Source organism: Dermacentor albipictus, chromosome 10 (assembly GCF_038994185.2).
Source record: "Dermacentor albipictus isolate Rhodes 1998 colony chromosome 10, USDA_Dalb.pri_finalv2, whole genome shotgun sequence".
Taxonomy (NCBI): Eukaryota; Metazoa; Arthropoda; class Arachnida; order Ixodida; family Ixodidae; genus Dermacentor; species Dermacentor albipictus.
In genome coordinates, this window is record NC_091830.1 from 22,581,635 (window position 1) to 22,601,587 (window position 19,953).

The 19,953-nt window shown below is 43.7% G+C and overlaps 1 protein-coding gene across 8 annotated transcripts in view; it reads right to left on the reverse strand.

Moving 5' to 3' along the window:
* Positions 1-19,953, reverse strand: part of LOC135921697 (uncharacterized) — a 381,860-nt gene that overhangs the window by 36,722 nt on the left and 325,185 nt on the right. For 7 of the 8 annotated variants that reach the window (XM_070527008.1, XM_070527007.1, XM_070527010.1 and 4 more), the window contains 6 exons: positions 6,506-6,550; positions 4,996-5,046; positions 4,091-4,141; positions 3,788-3,838; positions 2,882-2,932; positions 1,369-1,419 (listed from right to left, as the gene is read on the reverse strand). In XM_070527008.1, coding sequence (XP_070383109.1) covers positions 1,369-1,419; positions 2,882-2,932; positions 3,788-3,838; positions 4,091-4,141; positions 4,996-5,046; positions 6,506-6,550 — 300 coding nt within the window. The remainder of the gene's footprint in view (positions 1-1,368; positions 1,420-2,881; positions 2,933-3,787; positions 3,839-4,090; positions 4,142-4,995; positions 5,047-6,505; positions 6,551-19,953) is intronic. The other variant, XM_070527009.1, reaches the window with a different exon arrangement.

Sequence of the window (19,953 nt, forward strand, 5' to 3'; positions counted from 1 at the left end):
CTTCCCGCAATCGTGCTCCAAATGCGGTCACGCGTGCTGCTCCTTCGACCACATGCTCTGGCTGTGCCCGTACAACGCGGGCTCCGACTTTCATAACAAGTCCAAGTGGGACGCCTTGCTGAAGAGCTCGGATTTCACAAACCAACTACAGGCCGTCCAGAGGGCCCGCGACGTCGCGGAGAGTCACCACCTCCCTGTCCCGTCGTGGGCGGAGCCACCAACTTGATCGGGGAGCCTTCGGTCCCCCCAATCGAGTTCCTCAGGACACTCTAAATAAAGTTCTTGTCACTGTCACTGCTTGAACATAAAGGACGTAGAAGAAGAAGCACACTCCACACACGCTCATAGAAATACATTGCAAGAGGCTGGATAGGTGGGCTATATATAAAAGGATATATATAGCCCACCTATTATAATAATAGGTGGGCTATATATATTATTATATTATATTATAAAAGCTTAGAATGTTAAAAACACAAAGGATGTAGAAGAAGAAACACACACCACGAGCACGTGTGCTGTGTGTTTCTTCTTCTGATTTTGATTATTTCCAAAATAAAGAAAAAGAACACGTGCTCAGCTACACAGCAACTAGTGTTTCTCATTTAACTTCTAATTAGTCACTCTAAAATGCGTCACAGCGCAATGACACCCAGCGATACACACTGAAACTAGTCCCAGTTTTCTACGCATCCCTCCGCGAAAGTCTGCAATGGAATTACTATACTCGTGTTTTGTCTAGCTTCATTCCATAGCAGGCGATGAGGGAACTTTTGATGTGCTTTCTAGAACATTCTGTAGACAGTCATCTCGCAACTGTTTGTAGTTTAAATATTTCTGATAGGTAGACATAACATCATCACTGGTCATTTTCTTTCTTTTTTTGCGATAAAGACTTGCCCTTAAGGCATAATTCTTGGTTCGTGTATGTGTAATATATGTGTGCTGTGAGGCCTGTGCTATGTATGAATTGAAGCAGTGTTTTGTGGTACCTGCTGTCATGTATTCAGGGGTTATAGCTGGTTGTCACACTGTAGCGGAGGCCGGCTGGCTGTAGGAGACGCGAGCGTTCCGATTTTAAACCAGTACACGTCCATATTAGGTGGTATGTATCTGCTTCCATCGCAGGAAAGGAGCAGTACGGACAGGTAGCACAGTATGGACCGTAGCACGTAGGACACTGATCATTTTCGCACCGTTGTCAATGTATGTGACATGTCAGCACGCACGTGCTCGTTTGTTTACGTGTGCTATGTGGTGGGGTTACTCAACAGCTCACGTACAGTGTACCAGCTCGCACTGCAGTGCCCTGCACTCTCTCTGCAAAGAAGTGCAGGGCAATGCTGATAGTCACTGCTCGCACCTTACCTGCAACGTCTTTTTCTGATCCCCTGCGGCCTTTTCTCAATTTTTCCATCCCTGAAAAATGAGGACAGGAAGAGAAGTTTCGCGTTTCGCGGAAGCATTTTATGTCAGTTGCGAGCATGAACATCAAACTTTCCTGCTAACATTGCAGTTTACAAAACTGCGACATTCCTGTTTTGGCTCAGAGTCACGCATTTGTAAAATTCGCGCTCTGTTATTCTTTTTTTGTGCTTTCTGATTTCCTGTGACTTCTTTAAAGAAGCTATGAGTCATAGAAGAGCCATTACGCTTTCTAAAGGCGGATTATATTAGTAACCAGTGGTAAATGCTACAAATTTCACTTGAGGAAGTCTAGAAAATGTTGAAATTTAGCATTTCTGGGCGTTTTTATCCGGCTCATCTGATATACGCGAACGTGCTGCGCGAACTTTCTCTCTAGCCTTACTACGGCTACATAAGATACAAAAAAGTACATTCAGATGCAAAGAGAAAGATATAGAGAACGGAAAGACAAGCAGTACACATAACACATATAGTGGAACACCATCATAGTGAACCAAAACGAGTGGGGGGGGGGGGGGAATTTTACTATAGCGTAAGTTTCGTTATCATTCCATTGTAGCTCTAGCAGTTGCTACAGAGAAGAAAATAGCTTCAGACGTTGATAGGCTGCGTAGTTTTAGAGACAGATAAAGAAATTGTGCTTATTCCATAGACAATGATTGTCAACGTCAGCCACTGTCAGTGAAACTGCAACAATGCCAGTCAGAAGTATAGGTTGCAATAATACGTGATAAGCAGATTCCCTCACAAATCCCCAGATTCCCCAGAAATTTGGAGAGTCTGCTAGAATCTGCCGAAACTTTACCGCCTGTAGAAAGCATCCTACATATTTAGTGCCTCATTGATACAATGCAGCTCTACAATGATGACAAAGATCGCTTTCTTTTGCAGCCGGTCAGTAGTTAGCAAGGCGTACTCATTTTTAGCGAATTTCAAGGATAGCACCAGCTTCTACATATTCATTTCCAAATTTTGCGGAGAAACCCAGGCGCATTCCTGTTACCACTGTGTTTCACTGCATAATATGGTAGTTTGATAAAAGGAAAGTGGAACAATAGTGCATTTTTACCAGAAGTGCCACAGTGCAAGCCTCAAAACCAGTGCGATCCTAAGAATTCTTTTCAAGTGTATACGCTTTGCGATCTCACCGGCTAAAACTGGTAAATTATATGCCGTAAAATAACTGACGCACAAACAGAGAGAGAGCGATAGAGAGAGAGAGAGAGAGAGAGACAGAAACTTCATTTACATTCCATCAATTAGATTCGCCAAGATCAGTGCTATAGCATTTATACATCTCTTCGTTCTTCTATATCGCAAGAAAAAAGGTGGAATTCGAAGCGAATGAACAAGACTTGAGCTCTGAAATGTATGATGGCGGCAAATCACGTCCACACATTTAAGCAAGAGATTGTCGGGTGCTTTATTTTCTCACAGGAGTTGCAGGACTCACCCGACACGTCTTTTTCGGATGACCTACGTCTTGACATTCGCTTCTCCGTCGCTGAAAAAGTAAAAACAAAATATATTACTATCAATTTTTTACCAAATACCGGGTGGTGTGCAAATGTTCCAAGTATTGAATGCAAATCAAATAGCATTTGTGATAGAATTCAAATTACATTCGATGCATTGCGATAAAAAGTAAGAAATTACAACACCTACAGGAGTTTGCAAGGAAAAAAAGAGAAAAAGTGCTCAGAGTGATTTTGCTATTGACTGTTCAGGATGCTTGTCCTGCGAGAGGTCACGGTTGATGTGCAGATGCACAAGCAACGCACGGAATGAACGCACGGGAAGGTGGACTTCTGCTCAATGTTTTGCAGTCATTGTATAAGCATGTCTGGCTTACATGCGACTTGTGAACAAACTCGATGTCTCAGTCTAGGCAAAATAAATTTTCTATTTCCCCACTCTCTCACCATGTCTGTACCTATTTGAAACAAGTTTCGTAGAACCCCATTTCCCCTCCTTCAATAAGCCGGCCACTCCAAGTGCAAGTGGTGATGTGCTATGTCTCTTCGTTTCATTTCTCTTGCTGTAGTGGTGCATGTAGTAAATGTGAAAACAGCGGTTTTCTGATGTGCAAGTTGCTCAGCTGATAAGACGTCGAGTTGCAAACAGTGCACTCTACAAGCGCAGGTAAAGCGCATTCAGTGTGAGCAGCTAGGAGGGAGTTCGTGCAAGCATTGCACCTCTGCGGAGGTTCAGCCGTCGCCGGGCAGTGCTCGAACATTGCACACAAATGAATGCACGCGCACGACGCAATCAACTGCATCAGCTCCTCGGTGCACGACAACACTGCAAGCCGATGCGCTAGCTTTCTCGGTGTTTGTGCCAGTGCAAAGATTTCACTTACGGGAGGCATCTTTATCCGAACCCCGGCGACTTCTTCGTGGCGTCTCTGGGACTGAAAGAAAACGAGAGAGAGAGAGAGAGAGAGAGAAACTTCATTTACATTCCATCAATCAGATTCGCCAAGATCAGTGCTATAGCATCTATACATCTCTTCGTTCTTCTATATCGCAAGAAAAAAGGTGGAATTCGAAGCGAATGAACAAGACTTCAGCTCTGAAATGTATCATGGCGGCGAATCACGTCCGCACATTTAAGCAAGAGATTGTCGGGTGCTTTATTTTCTCACAGGAGTTGCAGGACTCACCCGACACGTCTTTTTCGGATGACCCACGTCTTGACATTCGCTTCTCCGTCGCTGAATAAGTACAAACAAAATATATTACTGTCAATTTTTTACCAAATAACGGGTGGTGTGCAAATGTTCCAAGTATTGAATGCAAATCTAATAGCATTTGTCATTGAAGTCTAATTCCATTCGTTGCATTACGTTAAAGAAATAAAGAAATTACAACACCTACAGGAGTTTTCCGGGAAAGAAAGAGAAGGGTGCTCAAAGTGATTTTGCGATCGACTATTCAGAATGCTTGTCCTGCGAGGAGGCACGGTTGTTGTGTAGATGCACAAGGAACGCACGGAATGAACGCACGGGACAGTGAACTTCTGCTCAATGTTTTTCAGTCATTGTATAAACATGTCTGGCTTACAGGCAACTTGAGAACAAACTTGATGTCTCAGTCTAGGCAAATAAATTTACTATTTCACCACTCTCTCACCATGTCTGCACCTATTTGAAACAAGTTTCGTAGAACCCCATTTTCCCTCCTTCAATGAGCCGGCCACTCCAGGTGCAACTGGTAATGTGCTATGCCTCGTCGTTTCATTTCTCTTGCTGTAGTGGTGCATATAGTAAATGTGAAAACAGCTGTTTTCTCATGTGCAAGTTGCTCAGCTGATAAGACGTCGAGTTGCAAACAGTGCAGTCTACAAGCGCAGGTAAAGCGCATTCAGTGTGAGCAGCTACGAGGGAGTTCGTGCAAGAATTGCACCTCTGCGGAGCTTCAGCCGTCTCCGGTATTGCTCGAACATTGCACACAAATGAATGCACGCGAACGACGCAATCAACTGCATCAGCTCCTCGGTGCACGACAACAGTACAAGCGGGTGCGCTAGCTCTCTCGGTGTTTGTGACAGTTCAAAGATTACACTTACGGGAGGCATCTTTATCCGAACCCCGGCGACTTCTTCGTGGCGTCTCTGGGACTGAAAGAAAACGAGAGAAAGAGAGAACGAGAGAGAGAACTTTAATGAGCACCAGCAAAAAGACAAAAGAATATTCTGACACTGTGTAGATGTGATCGCCAAGCTTTAGACACAGTTACTTGAGAGTGGGATTGGTGAGTGTTGTAAATATACAGTGAATCAAGGCCGTCAGCGTACGCATTCACCAAACAACTAGAAATAGTCTAGCAAACGGAATTCTGCACTTTTGTTAACGAAAACACATTTCCGTACTGTTATGTGGTTATCGCTGTTATGTAGGATAATGTGGGGACTACAATTACTAATTTAGATACTACAGTGAGCGCTTCACTATTTGCTACACACAAGGCTGTAAAGTTTCGTTCCTTTAATTGTGCTACGCTGGCAACCTTATGTACATACAAAATGTGGGCGTTGTGGCCTGTCCGCTGCTTGTATATTTCAGAGTGATTGAAGCGGTATATCAGGTACTACAGCACGGTTTTAAAGTTGTGTTGTAGTAGTATTAGACTTCCTGCAAACAATCACGTTGTGTCGTGCCTGTCACAGCAGTGTTTGTACTCCAAGTATATGCTGCTTTTGACCAGAGGTCCAGGAGCAATCCCTTTCCCGTGTTTTAGTCTCCAAGCTTCCGACCAAGTTTACAGTAGGCATTCGAGGTGGAATAGCGTTAGCCAGGAAATTATGAAAGCCGAACTTCAGCCACCATTTTATTATACAGTTTTACCTAGGTTAAAACTGAAGTACGAGCAGCGCTGCTTACTTACATGACCACGCGAGGCATTCATTCGACACAGGTGACAGCAAACTCGTTAAACAAATTATGAACCAAAAAAAACTGTGGCGAGGATTCTAAGTGGTGAAATTTGGTTCCTACACTACCAGCTGGAACGTCAATGCAGCGTAACGCATAGTTTCAAATGGCCAGCAGGTACAAACAGCGAGCGCCAAGCGCTAGCGGTGCTGCTAGGAGGAAGCTCGTCTTCCTTAAAAATTAAGTGTCGTTCGTTTCCCGCCGACACACCGCGCTACAATGTCCAGGAAACAAACCGTCTGCTGTGCTTTGGTTGAATATTTCAAAAATGTTACTGCACACATGAACGTCAAGTAGCATGGTCGTCAAGTAGAGCGTTCTATTGCCATTTGTGTTTACTCACTGCAGGGCCTGCTGTCTGGGTCCTGCGCTGTGTTAAAAGAAGTAGCAGAAACCGTTTCCACGAAACCTACGTATGTTAATGTTTACGCTGCACCGAAAAACGAAGACGGCAGGAAGTCTAACAACTTTATGGTCACACTGCCTACATTCATAATTAGTTTTTGCCTGCGCCATCGACGGTTCTGAAAAGGAGGAACCATAACCTTGGAATAGTTGCAATTTTCCGAGGTAAAAGGTTGATTTTCTGGCGTCTGTGAATTATCAGGCGGCAATATGGGGCGACTGTCTTCTGCATTTTCTCACCTTGTTCCTCAGCCGCTGGCTTCGCTTCTGTAGTTTCCTTCGTTTCTACATAAACAAACAAAAAAGATACAAATCAAATACGCTTGCCATTGCGAATTGCCAGTCGTGCGACAGGGTAAGCATGAACAGTGCAGGCAACTGACGTTAAAAAAGCAAGCCTGCGCTCCAGAACATGCACATGTACTGTATCAGTGTTTGTGCCCTTCAGGCTCCTTTAGTGAGCTATCTCAATATACATTGAAGGTGAAATTTATTTCCTAACTAAAACATTAGAGCGCCATAACTACTGAAACTGCAAGACAGTTTAAAGGGATAATCCTAGTTCAAGCCTTATTAGTTGCTCGTACATTACTAACACACAAAATATTAATTTCTTTAATTATCCCGTTTTTACTGCTTAAAGCGAAAACTTCATCTAGATCGACAAAGTAGCGGTCTCCACATTTCCATGGAAGGAAATTCTGGCAGAGTGCATATATGACTATTGTCTAAGTTAATACGAGAGCACGCCAACCCCGAAGAAAAACACAAAAAACATACATATTTTATTCAACTTGCATTTTATCATCCTTCAGCTCAAGTGTTTCGCCACGGTAACTATCAGAGGGCGGGGAATGCTGAAGGGCTGAAGTATGATACGTACTTCAACGATGCCATACGTGAACTAGCGAATGATCCGTCATCGTGACGTGCGATTGACGACAGGTTGGCGCTATTCACATCTTGCAAGGACGCGCCACCAGACCCCAGATTCTAGCCACAAAGAGAGAGTCACCTCCGAACCTCTGCCAGTTTTTTAGTGATGAGAATACACAATTATGGTTCAGCGTGTGACTTCGAGTGAATCATGGTACAGCTGCATCGGTTTCCTGTTCAGGTGATGATGATGACGTGGTGACTGGTGGCGCAATGGCGAGATATGGTCAAAAATTGCTAAGCGAGTTCTTTCAAGATGTAAAGCTTCAGCCTTGATGGTAAGCTAGAGGAACGGCTGCTCTCATTTGTGAGCCGCTGTTCCACTTACAGTAAGAAGAGTGGCGACAGTTGCTGAGTAATCCTATCGAGACAATATAGATACTTAGCAGCAGCTAACCCGCCGTGGTTGCTCAGTGGCTATGGTGTTAGGCTGCTGAGGACGAGGTCGCGGGATCAAATCCCGGCGACGGCGGCCGCATTTCGATGGGGGCGAAAACACCCGTGTATTTAGATTTAGGTGCACGTTAAAGAACCCCAGGTAGTAAAAATTTCCGGAGTCCTCCACTACGGCGTGCCTCATATTCAGAAAGTGGTTTTGGCACGTGAAACCCCGTAATTTTTTTTAGCAGCAGCAGGCCAAAGTGGTTAGAGCGGTAGGCAGAGAAATGCTTTCGCACCTACAGAATTTTTCTAAACCACGGGGCCTAATCACAGAGGTCATGTGATGGGTTGATTTATGTTTTTGGTGGACCCTGTTGTTGCAAGTCGTCTCGCGGTATTGGAAACGCAATGAGCAGGTACTTTGTGTCCACTGTGGCGACACAAGTAGATTTTGTCGAAAGATGGCTGCATGAACGTGATTAGGCCTCTTTCATGCAGTTCCGAACCCAACTCACTTCATGCCCGCATGATGAAGGTTGTAAGCAATTCCTCGCGATTTGACTTCGAAGAGCACTGGAGGCAGCGTACATTATAATTGACAAGCGGCCCAAGAAGAATGCCGAGCCAAGAGACGTCACTGTTTGTTAGTTCGGCTGGCGCGTCCCTGGCTACCGATATCGCAACGGCGTGGGCAGTTTCAATTTAGGAGACCATAGTTCATTCTTACTGACGAGTTGTCGCACGGAACCGAGCACCAAATGCTGAGTTATGGCCTTCTTGGTAGAATATGTACGCTGCCGTTCAGCGAGAGAAAAGCGCCTTGAGAAGGTCACCAAAAAGAAATTAACACACACAAGTACTAACTTTATATGAAAGAGTTCAATTAAAGCGTGATCGCTTGTACATACATGTCAATATCGTTATTGAAAGAAGAAAATGAAGTACGTGTGCTATAATATAATATTCCAAGTGAGAATATCTTCGTGGCGTATAGATATAGCGTGTGTGATCCGGCCATCAGTTAAAATCACTTTTTCAAAAATTGTGGTTGTGCCTACTGAATGTCCTTGTCCTCGTCTCAGGATATTTGCACCAAACACCAATTTACAAAGTTAGCAAACGGGATTACAGAAGAACTTACAAATTGCATTTCAATTAGAGAATCAGTGCTTCTGGCTTCCATTCGGAGAGCAGAAGCCGCAGGACATAGCCGGCTACGTGCATTATTTCGAACAGATTACCAGTGCGCAGACAATCGACACAAGAAATACATATATGAAAAAAAAACAATTTCGCCGACTGATGTTACATTTAGTTCTACCCATAAAATTGGCTTCAATAGTTTAATGAAAACGAGATAACACCACTGCAACACATCATCTCTATAAAGCGCGATGTTCAATGTTGGATGTTCAAATTCGTATTTACCTTTAGGTTTTTACTTGTTTGCAACAAAGTAAGGTTTAGGTGAATATCATTGGACATTGCGCCTGCTTAGAAAGTCAATTGTCAGGCATAGGCTTTTTCAGTTATCCGGACACGATCACATAAGTTTATATGCATGAAATACGAGCCCAACTATGTCACACGAGCAATATTTGAGCACTTGAGCTCAAATAAACTAGACCTAATGAGTTCGTAGAGGTACATTTGAGTGACATTTCAATGAGCAAGGTAATCTTAGTTTACCAGATTTATGTAGATATCGCTCATAAAAACGTTCGTCCTGAAGGGGAGACAAATTAGGCGGACGATAAAGTAAGCTATCATGACAAACCACGTCGTACGAGCACTTTGGAAGGGGCGAAGAGTGGTGCTGCTAAAATGTAGTACTCTATTTAAGGCTTGAAGGTGCTCACCCTCCGGCGGGCTTGCCATATTATCACCACGTACACAGACCGAGACCAGAACAAATATGGGAGAAGGCTGTCAAAGATCAAAGAAGTTACTTTGAGTTACTCACGCATGCAAGCACGCTGATAAATAAATAAATAAATATATATATATATATATATATATATATATATATATATATATATATATATATATATATATATATATATATGTATATATATATATATATATATACATATATATATATATATATATATATATATATATATATATATATATATATATATATATAAACATAAAGGAAAACGGGATATGTGATGTTGACAGCCTGCACTCTGCCGCAAGAATGCCTACGGAAATACACTGGAGTCAGACGCGAAGACAATCCATATAGCTGCGCCAGCTAATTACGCTGGCACCATTTCTCGACTCAATGCGGAGACGAGGCTCCCTGCATTGTCTCTTTGGGAAATATGTTACAGACCGCAGAGGCACAGAGAGCAAGTGCGGTGCGGTTTTGTGGGTGAAGCTGGTAGTGATCGAGGTTTGTTCACCGGGAATAAAAACTTGGCTTTTTCTTTCTTTAATGGGCGCAGGTAGCAGTAACTGGCTGTTGACTGAAATGAATAATAGAGAGATAAAACGGAAGAAAACCATTGTTAACTGCAAATGCATGTAGCGTAGTCAGCTGACACTTGATCGGTGGTCAGCACGTGGTGGGTTGGCGCTAGGGTAGTCAGAACACAGGGAGAGGGAATGGCAAGGAAGGTCGAGTAAATGTGAGAACAATTTACATACGCCCTGTACAAGACCGACACAAGGTACCACGTGACGCCACTGTGAAGAAAAACGTGTTCCACAGCCGAGAAGGGAAGGGGGACAGTTATGATCTGTGCCTATGCCTCCGCCCCATTGTCGGACCAAACACCGCACGCAACAGCCGCGTCCCATAAGGGAGGAGCTTTGTACCGATCTTTACTCTTGCATGCGTAATCACGCGAACGACAATTAAAATTTGGAGTCGGACACCTCGGAGCAGAAACACGCTAGAAGAATTGTTCCAAGTGGTAATCTGTAGAAACACGACTGCCTCAAACTTTTCAATACACACATATTGACTTACTGCAGTCAACAAAAAGTTAATTAATAAATGTTAGTTAAGTGGGCGGCTGACAGCGATAGTTATCATCTCATTTTGTGTCCCCCTGGTCGCATAACTTATTTGCGCAAACAGACTTAGCGTGCGTCCCAGTGCCTAATTTTAAGAAAACCATAAAGCTTAATTTTTAACACCGGGTATGTTTATTGCGCACTGTTATTGTTGCCGTTCCTTGCTTGCAGTCCTCGGAGCCGTCCCTCTGTCATAGAATTCAGCCTGCTCCCCGGGCTACTTCGCAGCACTCGCACAAACGCTGTTGCTAGAGGCCAACATGTGCCAGAGCCGTTTAAGTGTTACGCTAACTCGATCGCTAACTGGGCAGCGGTGCCAGAGTCGGGGTAGTGAGATCATGATGTGCGTGTTAGGTTAGGTGAGGTTAGATTCTAAGACTATGTTGCCATCAGAATGTCCTTTCTGTAGCAGTCCGCCGGCAGCATAGTCATGTGTTTGCTCCCAGCCAATAGGGCTCAAATACCGGCGAGGTAATCACCGTTACTTTACCGGCTGCCGGTAAGTTCGGCACATCCTTATCGGTTTTGATTTTGCTTTCTTTCTAACGCAATATTGCATTTATTTATTCACCCGATAGTTCTCATATAATCCCCCCATGGCATCTTAGTGCCCACAGGGTTGCGCTGCCGAGATCGAGGTCCTGAGTTCGATTTCACACGCAGAGGCCACATTTCAGTGGACAGGCGTGACACCAAAATCTCCGTGTACTTAAAATTTGAAGACTCCCATCCCCGCTTCGCTTAACGGCACACATCACATCTGATATCGTGGTTCTGGCTCGTAGAGACCCCAGAAAGTAAAAAAAAAAAATTTAGAACTCATTTCTTTCACGTCATCTGGAGGAGACGGTTGTGATAACTTTGAGGTGGCGTCGGCCACCAGACTCTAGTCGTTTATTCCTCTTGTTGCTCACACCGCATCTCAGATCGTGGAAAGACACTCACTTGGTGCTACAAGCAGAAGTGCAGTCTAATATACCAATGCACCCAAACTTGTTAATTCTGTTTAATGTGCCCTTAGGTTCATGCCATCTAACAAACATGCCCAATCCATGCTTTAATTAAGTAACCTCTGGGTCATTAGCATAGCAGTCGCGTGCTTAAGGAGTGAATATATTTAATACACCCAGCCGGGGCGGACAGACACTGGCGCCATTAATCGGTAGGAGCAAAGTATCGCATACCCGAGCCTATCACCAGCAAAAAAAGAGAGAGAGAGAGAGATGCGGTAGTAACAAAAGGGGCAGCAGAACAGCTTGCAATACAAAAGGATCGACTGCGCCTACCTTACAAGGACCGTGGTTTTTGGCGCAGTGGAACAGCCAGCGGGACGGAATCTGTGAGCACCGTTGCGATCGAGAGCGTGACCGCGAGATCAGCTGCTGCTGCTGCTGCTGCTGCTGATGATGATGACGATGATGATGATGACCTTGGTGTGATTGGCCCATACCCACTCACGGGAATTGGCCAAGATTCGCGCGGTCTTTACATATGTTTTCAGGTAATACAATTATAAATCTATAAATTTGATGAATAAATTAAACCGAGGAAAGTTCAAAATGATTCAGTAGGCAGTCATTCAACCAAAAAGAAAAAAAAAATTGTATAATATAAATGAGACAATACATGAGGAATGAAATGAATAGTACGGACAACAATGAAATCGTTGTTATTCCATAATCGATTTTTTTTCTAAAGCGATGCATACATTCCTGTATGAGTGCCCTAGCACAGACGCTCCGGAAAAAGCATGACATGACATGACAAGAACTTTATTTGACATGAAATGACAAGAACACCCTAAAACATCACTAAAATTTACTATACCAAAGTATATTATCGCTTTGATGTATTCTCTTCAAAGTAAAAAATTTCATTTCATATTTCTTCTTTTCTCCCCTACTACATTGTAAAATAGTTTGAACCCATAAAAGTGAATAGTGTATAAATTGGCCTATGACTCAAACCCTTACATCCTTTTCGGGTCTAATTCTGTGACTTATAGAATGATTTACACATTTATTCGTTTAAAGGGGTACATTATTTTTCAGAGTATCGCGAGATTCATGGCGAATTCCTCGTATGGGGTAGATCCATAAGCCCTGGCTCAATAAACGGAACCAAGGAGAAAAAAAAGAGTGGTTGTCCAATTTATTATTATTATTATTATTATTATTATTATTATTATTATTATTATTATTATTATTATTATCGTCAATGAGCCGTGCTTCTGGACACTTTAATAAACACCTTTGATTGATTTCAATTGTTGCGGATTATCCCCAACCTGTTCGAGATGTCGCGGGCGCCTTCGCCCTACACTTCGGGTCTGTGTACTGTGAAGGGTACAGCGACGGATTTAGCTTTCCACTTACCCTTCCGTCGATTCAAGTGTATCGGTATCAGAGGAACTTGTTTTTAAGAGCATCGAACCCTTAAAACCGTCTTTTTTACGTGGCCCTGACGATAGTGTACCTGCTTTGATTAGGCCGTACGGGGCCTTGCTTCTTCCAGTGCTTACTTGAGTGTTTTTTTTTAAATCTTGCTTTAAAGACAAATACATATCAAAAGGCTTGGAAGATAGCGCGGGTTGTTCGCGTCTTTAAGTCAGGGGTAAAAATACTGCGTGTAACTACAGGCCTCTTTCTCTCCTATGAGCAGTATCTAAATTATTCGAGTCAACCCTGCATTCAATAATTCTGTGCTAAAAATACTACCAATTCTCAGCGGCAGGGTTTAGTATGCTCCACACCTAGCAACCTCATTAGCTTCATGAAGCGTGCCTCTCAAGTAGTGTAACACAAAGGACAGCTGAATGTCATTTATTTTGACCTCTTTAAGGCGTTTGATGTTGTATGCCACAAAATACTCCTTCAAAACTTCAAACAACTTGATCTGCACCACTCTTTCACGGCACTGATAAGAAGCCACCTACGCGACCAGTACTCCTACGTTAGTGTAAATGGCCAGTCGTCAGAACTTTATGCGGTTACAAGTGGAGTTCCTCAAGGGTCTGTCCTGGGCCCTCTTCTCTCCTCGCTGTTTATTAAAGACGTTTCGGCAGTCATTCAAAACTCCAGTTCTGTAATATTCTGATGAAGCAAAACTTTTCAAAGTGGCGAAAAAGGTTAATGATTGCGCCGCTCTCCGGAAGGACATTGCGAATTTCGCGTCACGATGCTCTGGAAACAAGGCGGTCGTAATCGCATCAAAATTCAACATTGTAGGCTTGCTTCACGCAGAAGAATAAGAAGACGTTATTTCCCTATGGTGTTAAAGATGTTCTGCTGCCAAGAGCTCAGGGAACAGAGGACCTTGGAATGTACTTTGATAGCTGTCTGAGTTTCTCCCCGCACGCTCAAGAGACAAGGCAGCGGGCACTACAAATGCTCGGTACAGCATGTCGGGTGACGAGAGACTTCAACAACCTCGTCCGTTTGTAACTTTTTATAAAAATGTATACCTTCTAGTTCTTGAGTAATCCTGCATCACATTGAGCGGCACTTGTAGGTAAAATTGTGAACTTCTCGAAAGTGGGCGAGAAAATGTTCACATCTATATTTAAACAACGATTAGGTCAAAGCCTTCCATCTCCGTAGAGCTAACACAGGCCCTCACGTTACTTATCCTCACCTGTAGACGCAACAAATCGGACGTTAGTTTTGTACACAAATTTACGCGTGGGAAAAGTTGCTGTTTGCACTCGCTTTCGAATGTGCGCTTTCCTAGTGCTTCGGAAATTCGCGTCAGTAGAACTTAAACTCTGGGCGCTTGCCGTGCAAAGAAAGATGAAATTAGGCTTTCGTGTGGACGTGGGTCACGAGATGTGCTCGCGCAGAAGAAGAAGAAGAAGAAGCGGAAGAAGGAGATACACACCACCGGTGCTCGTCATCTCGACGTTCTCTCAATTACCCACGAGTCACAAATACCTATTCAGTACCAACTGCTCGGGGTAAGCGACCTTCGGTGTTCGTTTACTGCTCCTTGGATACATTTAACACTTGGCGGTTGCTTCAGCAAGCGGCCATGAGGGCGGTATAGTTGGATTGTTACGCTGGTTCTAGTCACACGTCAAGACAGGTCAAAAAAGGCTGCCCATTGCTCGGCGTAGCGATGTTCCCCGTGCAATGTTGCCCGAATGAAGCCCTCAGCATCGATGTTTAGTGTTTGCTCAACCTCGCCTTGAAACTGTTCGTCGAGAAAGATTGAAAATGTTGTGACGGCACTAGATTTGTACGCCATGAATAAGATGATACATTAGTTCAGTGCAAGTGAACTAGTAAACAAAAATTCACCGACGGATTACTATGCTTCCCAATGTGAAACTTGAGCGCAGCTCTGCTCGTGTTTTCAATTCGCGATATATTGAGGCAAGTAATTTGACAGAAACATGCAGCGGAGTCGGCAGTCATCGAAAATCTGATCTGTGGGCCAAGCACGTCGGCTGTTATGCATGACTCGTCGAAGGCTCCAGTGTATTCGCTGGTGTCGCTTGGCTTCCAGAAGGCGCTACACATTTCAAGTCTCACACACAATGAGATTACAAAACAATCGCAAACCATGACAACTGGAACAAGCCCAAACAATAGCAAACCAAGCAAACCAAACAAGCGCGAGCGACAGCTGACGCGAGCAGACGATAGTACGAAGCTAGCGGTCCGGCTGAGACAACATACGAGTACGCATCGAGCGGTCGAGCCGGTCCGCGTGCAGCCATATTCCCGCGTGCACGTCACTAAGGGGGCCGCTCTCGTTGGTGTCCTCCGTTCTTGGCTCGCGTCTTTCATTTGCCGCTCCACGTTCGCTCTTTCAACTTTCGCCGCTGTGCTCGTTTGCTCGGTTACGCCGCCGCCGACGCCGACGCTCGCCGCAGGAACGAGCCATTAGCAGCTGCGCTCTAAAACAAAAAATCTTAGCGCAAAAAAGGATTAGTACAAGAACACCGTGCGAAAGAATCCTCGTTCATGACTTACATTTGAGGAACAAGACTTGATTTAAGGTACAGCTGCGCACAAAGGAAGCGAGAACACGGGATCCATGGAAGAAATGCATCCGAGTTGCGTGTCGATCCACGGGTACAGAAACAGATCGAGAGGGGAGCGCTAGCCCGACCGCATGCATGGTCTAATATATAGCTTCTTTGCTATGAGGCTAAGGGCACTGGGTCGTAGTTTGGTCGCAACCCCTGTGTTTCGGATTCCTTTCGCCCGCACCCGGTGTCATTCTGGAAATTGATTCGAAGTGGATACACCTTGCGAACGCACCGGCCACAATGTGTAAATTGCAATACGTGCCGTGAAGTACTTCAAAGGATAATTAGTGGATTTTGTTAGTTGAACATGTATTTCGATTTCTCATGCAAGTAATCTCACTGCATGCCTCACTGAATGATCCAGCTCAAGGACTACAATTATCCTAGCTGCAACAGGCTACTTAAATATTCTATAAAACTTAATAATGATGACCCTGTATAGTTCTCTTCATATGCAGCTTAGATGTAACTTCACTGTAACTGATTAATTCACGGTAACTTAGCATTTCAATACTTCCGTCTAATAAACATTTACGTGTTAAACTTAATTCTGTAATGGCCCATCTTCTATTTTCTTAGTTTCGTATGCCTTATTAAACGACAATTAGTTCTTCTTCATTGACTGGTGCATATTCAGCTACCGTTTCTATTAATAGCATAGCCAATCTCTCTTTCTCTGTAGTACGTAAGTGTAAATTGTCTAATTGTATCGTTTGTTGTTTAGTTAAAGTATGTTCCTGACACCTTGTTTCTTGTATTATGCGTTCTGTTCAAGCTTTCATAATTAGATTATAATTGCGTAATTATGTATCTCAGTGATAAGTTCTATCATTTTTGCCTGAAGCCTAACATCCCCCCCTCTCCATCCTTATCTAATGCCCTCATGTATCTGAAAGCCTTTGCGGGTATTCTTGAATAATTTTTAAAATAGAGAAGTATAATTGCTGAAGTGAGGTTTTATATACGCAGCCTCTCATTTCTTTGCACGATTCCGTGCAGAACAAAGCCGGTGCCTAGCGCATTTTTAGGAGTATTACAGATGGCTATAAATAACTCGATTCATCACATGTGTACCACGTCGAGTCTCTGAGCATTCGCAGTAGGAGAACAAAGAACCAACAATTCATTGAAGCATTGCATCGTTGTAAGCAGGCGAGCACGTAAATGACAACGAAACGCTCTCTTGACTTCTCACTATTTTTATAACAGCGTTGTTTTTATTTTCACTCCCACGAGGCCCTTCATTCGCCCAGCTTGCCTTTCTAAATGTTTTTCAGCAAAAAAAATATAATTTTGGCTTCTTCTTCTCCATAAGGTATGCCTTCGACCGTCTCCGAGAAGCCAGAGAAAAAGAAGCCCGATGGAGGGTCCGCCATTAAGAAAAAGATCAAGAAAAAAACTAAGGAGACGGAGAAGGAAAAGGCAAAGCTGCAGCAGGACAAACAGGACAAAAGTCAGCAAAAAGGCAAAGAGGTCGAGAAGAAAGGAAAGGATAAAGAAAAGGATAAGGATAAAGGTAAGGACTGGAAGGTTGGGTGGGAGTGATTAAAAATACATCACCTTTAGACATAGGTCGGCAGATTTAGCCGATATTAATTGATGTTGACAAATACTTTCTTTGTGGCAATTTACTCACACTCATATGCACTTACTCACGTTCCTGCGCATACTCGGCAGTACATGTGTTAAAGTCACTTTCGTGAGACAGTTTTAGCGTGTCAGGTATTCGAGTGAACGCAAGCCGAGTGGACGTTTTACCGGACGAGTGCAGGAGGCGCAGACGTGAATGTTTTTCACGATGCAGCCACCTGCTGCCACAGAGTTCAATCAGACAAACGCAGAGCTGATATTACATTAACCAAGTGTATTTTACTTTAGTAGTGACGTAAATTTTCGGCAGCAGCACAATTACGTCACTGCCTAAAATTTACGCAAGTAGTGCAGTAGAATACACTTGATCACTGCAGTATCAACCCTTGTCTGATTGAACTCTTTGCCACCAGGTGGCTGCACCGTGCTGGACGTTCGTGTTTGCGCCTCCGTTCATCCAGTAAAATACTCACTCCACTTGCATCTACACGAATACTAAACATGCTAAAACCCTCAGGCAAGTAACGCTTACCCGCTAACGCTTAGGCACTAACGCTTAGCCACTAACGCTCATACTCGCCTCCACTTACACTCTCCGACACTCGCCTATGTACGCACGCACGCACGCCCGTTGACACGCGCCGGCAGTCGCTAACGTTGATACTCATGTCCTCTCATAATCACTCTCAGTCTTTCTTTCGTACCGATATTTACCAGTACACACTTCTGTTCATACTCAAGTCCACGCACACCCTTCGTGACTCACAAATGCTCTATTTCGCCCATGCGGAGGGAATATGGCTCACTTCGTTCGTGAGCGATCATGCCAAGCTATGCCTTTAGTTGACCAGAAACGTACAATATGCTGCACTCTTTACAGGAAGTCACGTCAACTGCGACTTCCCTGTTTAAGTGCATGTAAAACACAGAAATGCTCACATTAGAAAACTGCTGACCCGATCTCAATAAAATTTATTGAATTTGGGAGAGAAAGATGAATTCTATGAGCTGAGGCAAGCACAACTTTCATTGAAAGCTTGAGCATGTTTACAAGAACTTCCCAACATAGGCAAGCTAAAGGGAAAAAAAAATAGAAGTGCAGAGTTTGGAAATCCGTAACTCGCACCAAGAACTAATGTCGAAGTTCTGTACACTGCACCTGTAAGCACATCCAAAGCAGACAAAAGTTTCTTCATGCTCCGAATTACAAATTTTAGTATGTTATTCACCTTTCGCAACTTCCTCTAGTGATGTATGCATCATGCCCAGCTTATTTGCACTGTGATCTTTTCCCACTTTTGTCCTTAGGTCACGCAGACACCAATAAGACAGGTTAGTAAACGTCTCCATCACTATTCTTCTTAAAATGTGTTTTTCCTCCGAAGAACGCCACGTGCTACAAAGTGAAAGACGCAAAATATATAGAAAAACAACGGGAATATATAGTCAAAATAATACAGACAGTAGGAAGTTCCAGAGATGAACAAATAGGGCGTTTTGGGCAAGGAAATGTTCGCTTTAATACTGACCAAGCACCAGGGCTTTCATAATTTATCATCACGGTTAACTCTACGAATTATTTTCAGATTCGACAACCAGGTAATTAGATATCGTGTCACAATTCACTATATATCGTTCCATTTCTGTGGAACTACAGCATCCATAAGTGATAACACAGATTAAGAAGCGCGAGTAGCGTCATAAAAAAATTAATTATGGGGTTTTATGGGCCAAAACCACTTTCTCATTATGAGGCATGCCGCAGTGGAGGACTCCGGAAATTTTGACTACCTGGGGTTCCTTACCGTGCACCTAAGTACACGGGTGTTTTCGCATTTCGCCCCCATCGAAATGCGGCCGCCGTAGCCGGGATTCGATCCCGCGACCTCGTGCTCAGCAGCCTAACACCATAGCCACTGAGCAACCGCGGCGGGTTCAGTAGCGTCATATTTAGTATCATTACTGCTGTACTACTCAGGGAACTCATCCCTGTGTCAGCGACAGCTGGGCAATGGAGACAGATCGCGTTAAACTTGTGACTGAGATGTGATGTATACTCTTAGAGAGTAAAAGTAAGGCTTATATGGCTAGGTAGTTAACGCCTTACCAGCTCTGCGAAAAAAAAAATACCGTGCGCTGATACGTGTCAGCTAGAACAGTAGTGCCTTTACCACAAACCTTGACGATGCGTTGGTCGAAAGTGGCGCTATATTACAGGGCGTATAGCGAGGACGTGGACATGACGATGTGGCTGGTTTTAATTTTGCAATTACGACAGGTTTGCTTTGACCACTGATTTGCTCTATTTGGTAGCCGTAAATATTTGTTAAATAGTTCTCCTATTGGCGATTAAGGCACATATTCTGATGCTGGCTGCAGCGAAAGACGCCTCGTCATAAAATTCGCTTCTAATCCAGCTTACTCTGCGCTTCACAATGGCCTAGAACCTCTGCTAAAACACCGCGTACAGCCACAGGTGTCAACACCAACACGATACTGGTACTTTACCGGGACTGTAGTGGCATAAGAACCAGGAAGAGTAATCGGTATGCACACCATTGGAATGGCATTAATAGCTCCCTCCTCCGCGAATAATAGTAGGTGCCTAATCAGTGGTGGTTTAAGTGCATACTAAAGGGGAAAGTTAAACATTAGTAGCAAATATCTATAAAAACATTCTGGCGTTTTACAAGCTAAAATCACGATATGATTATTCGGTCTACCA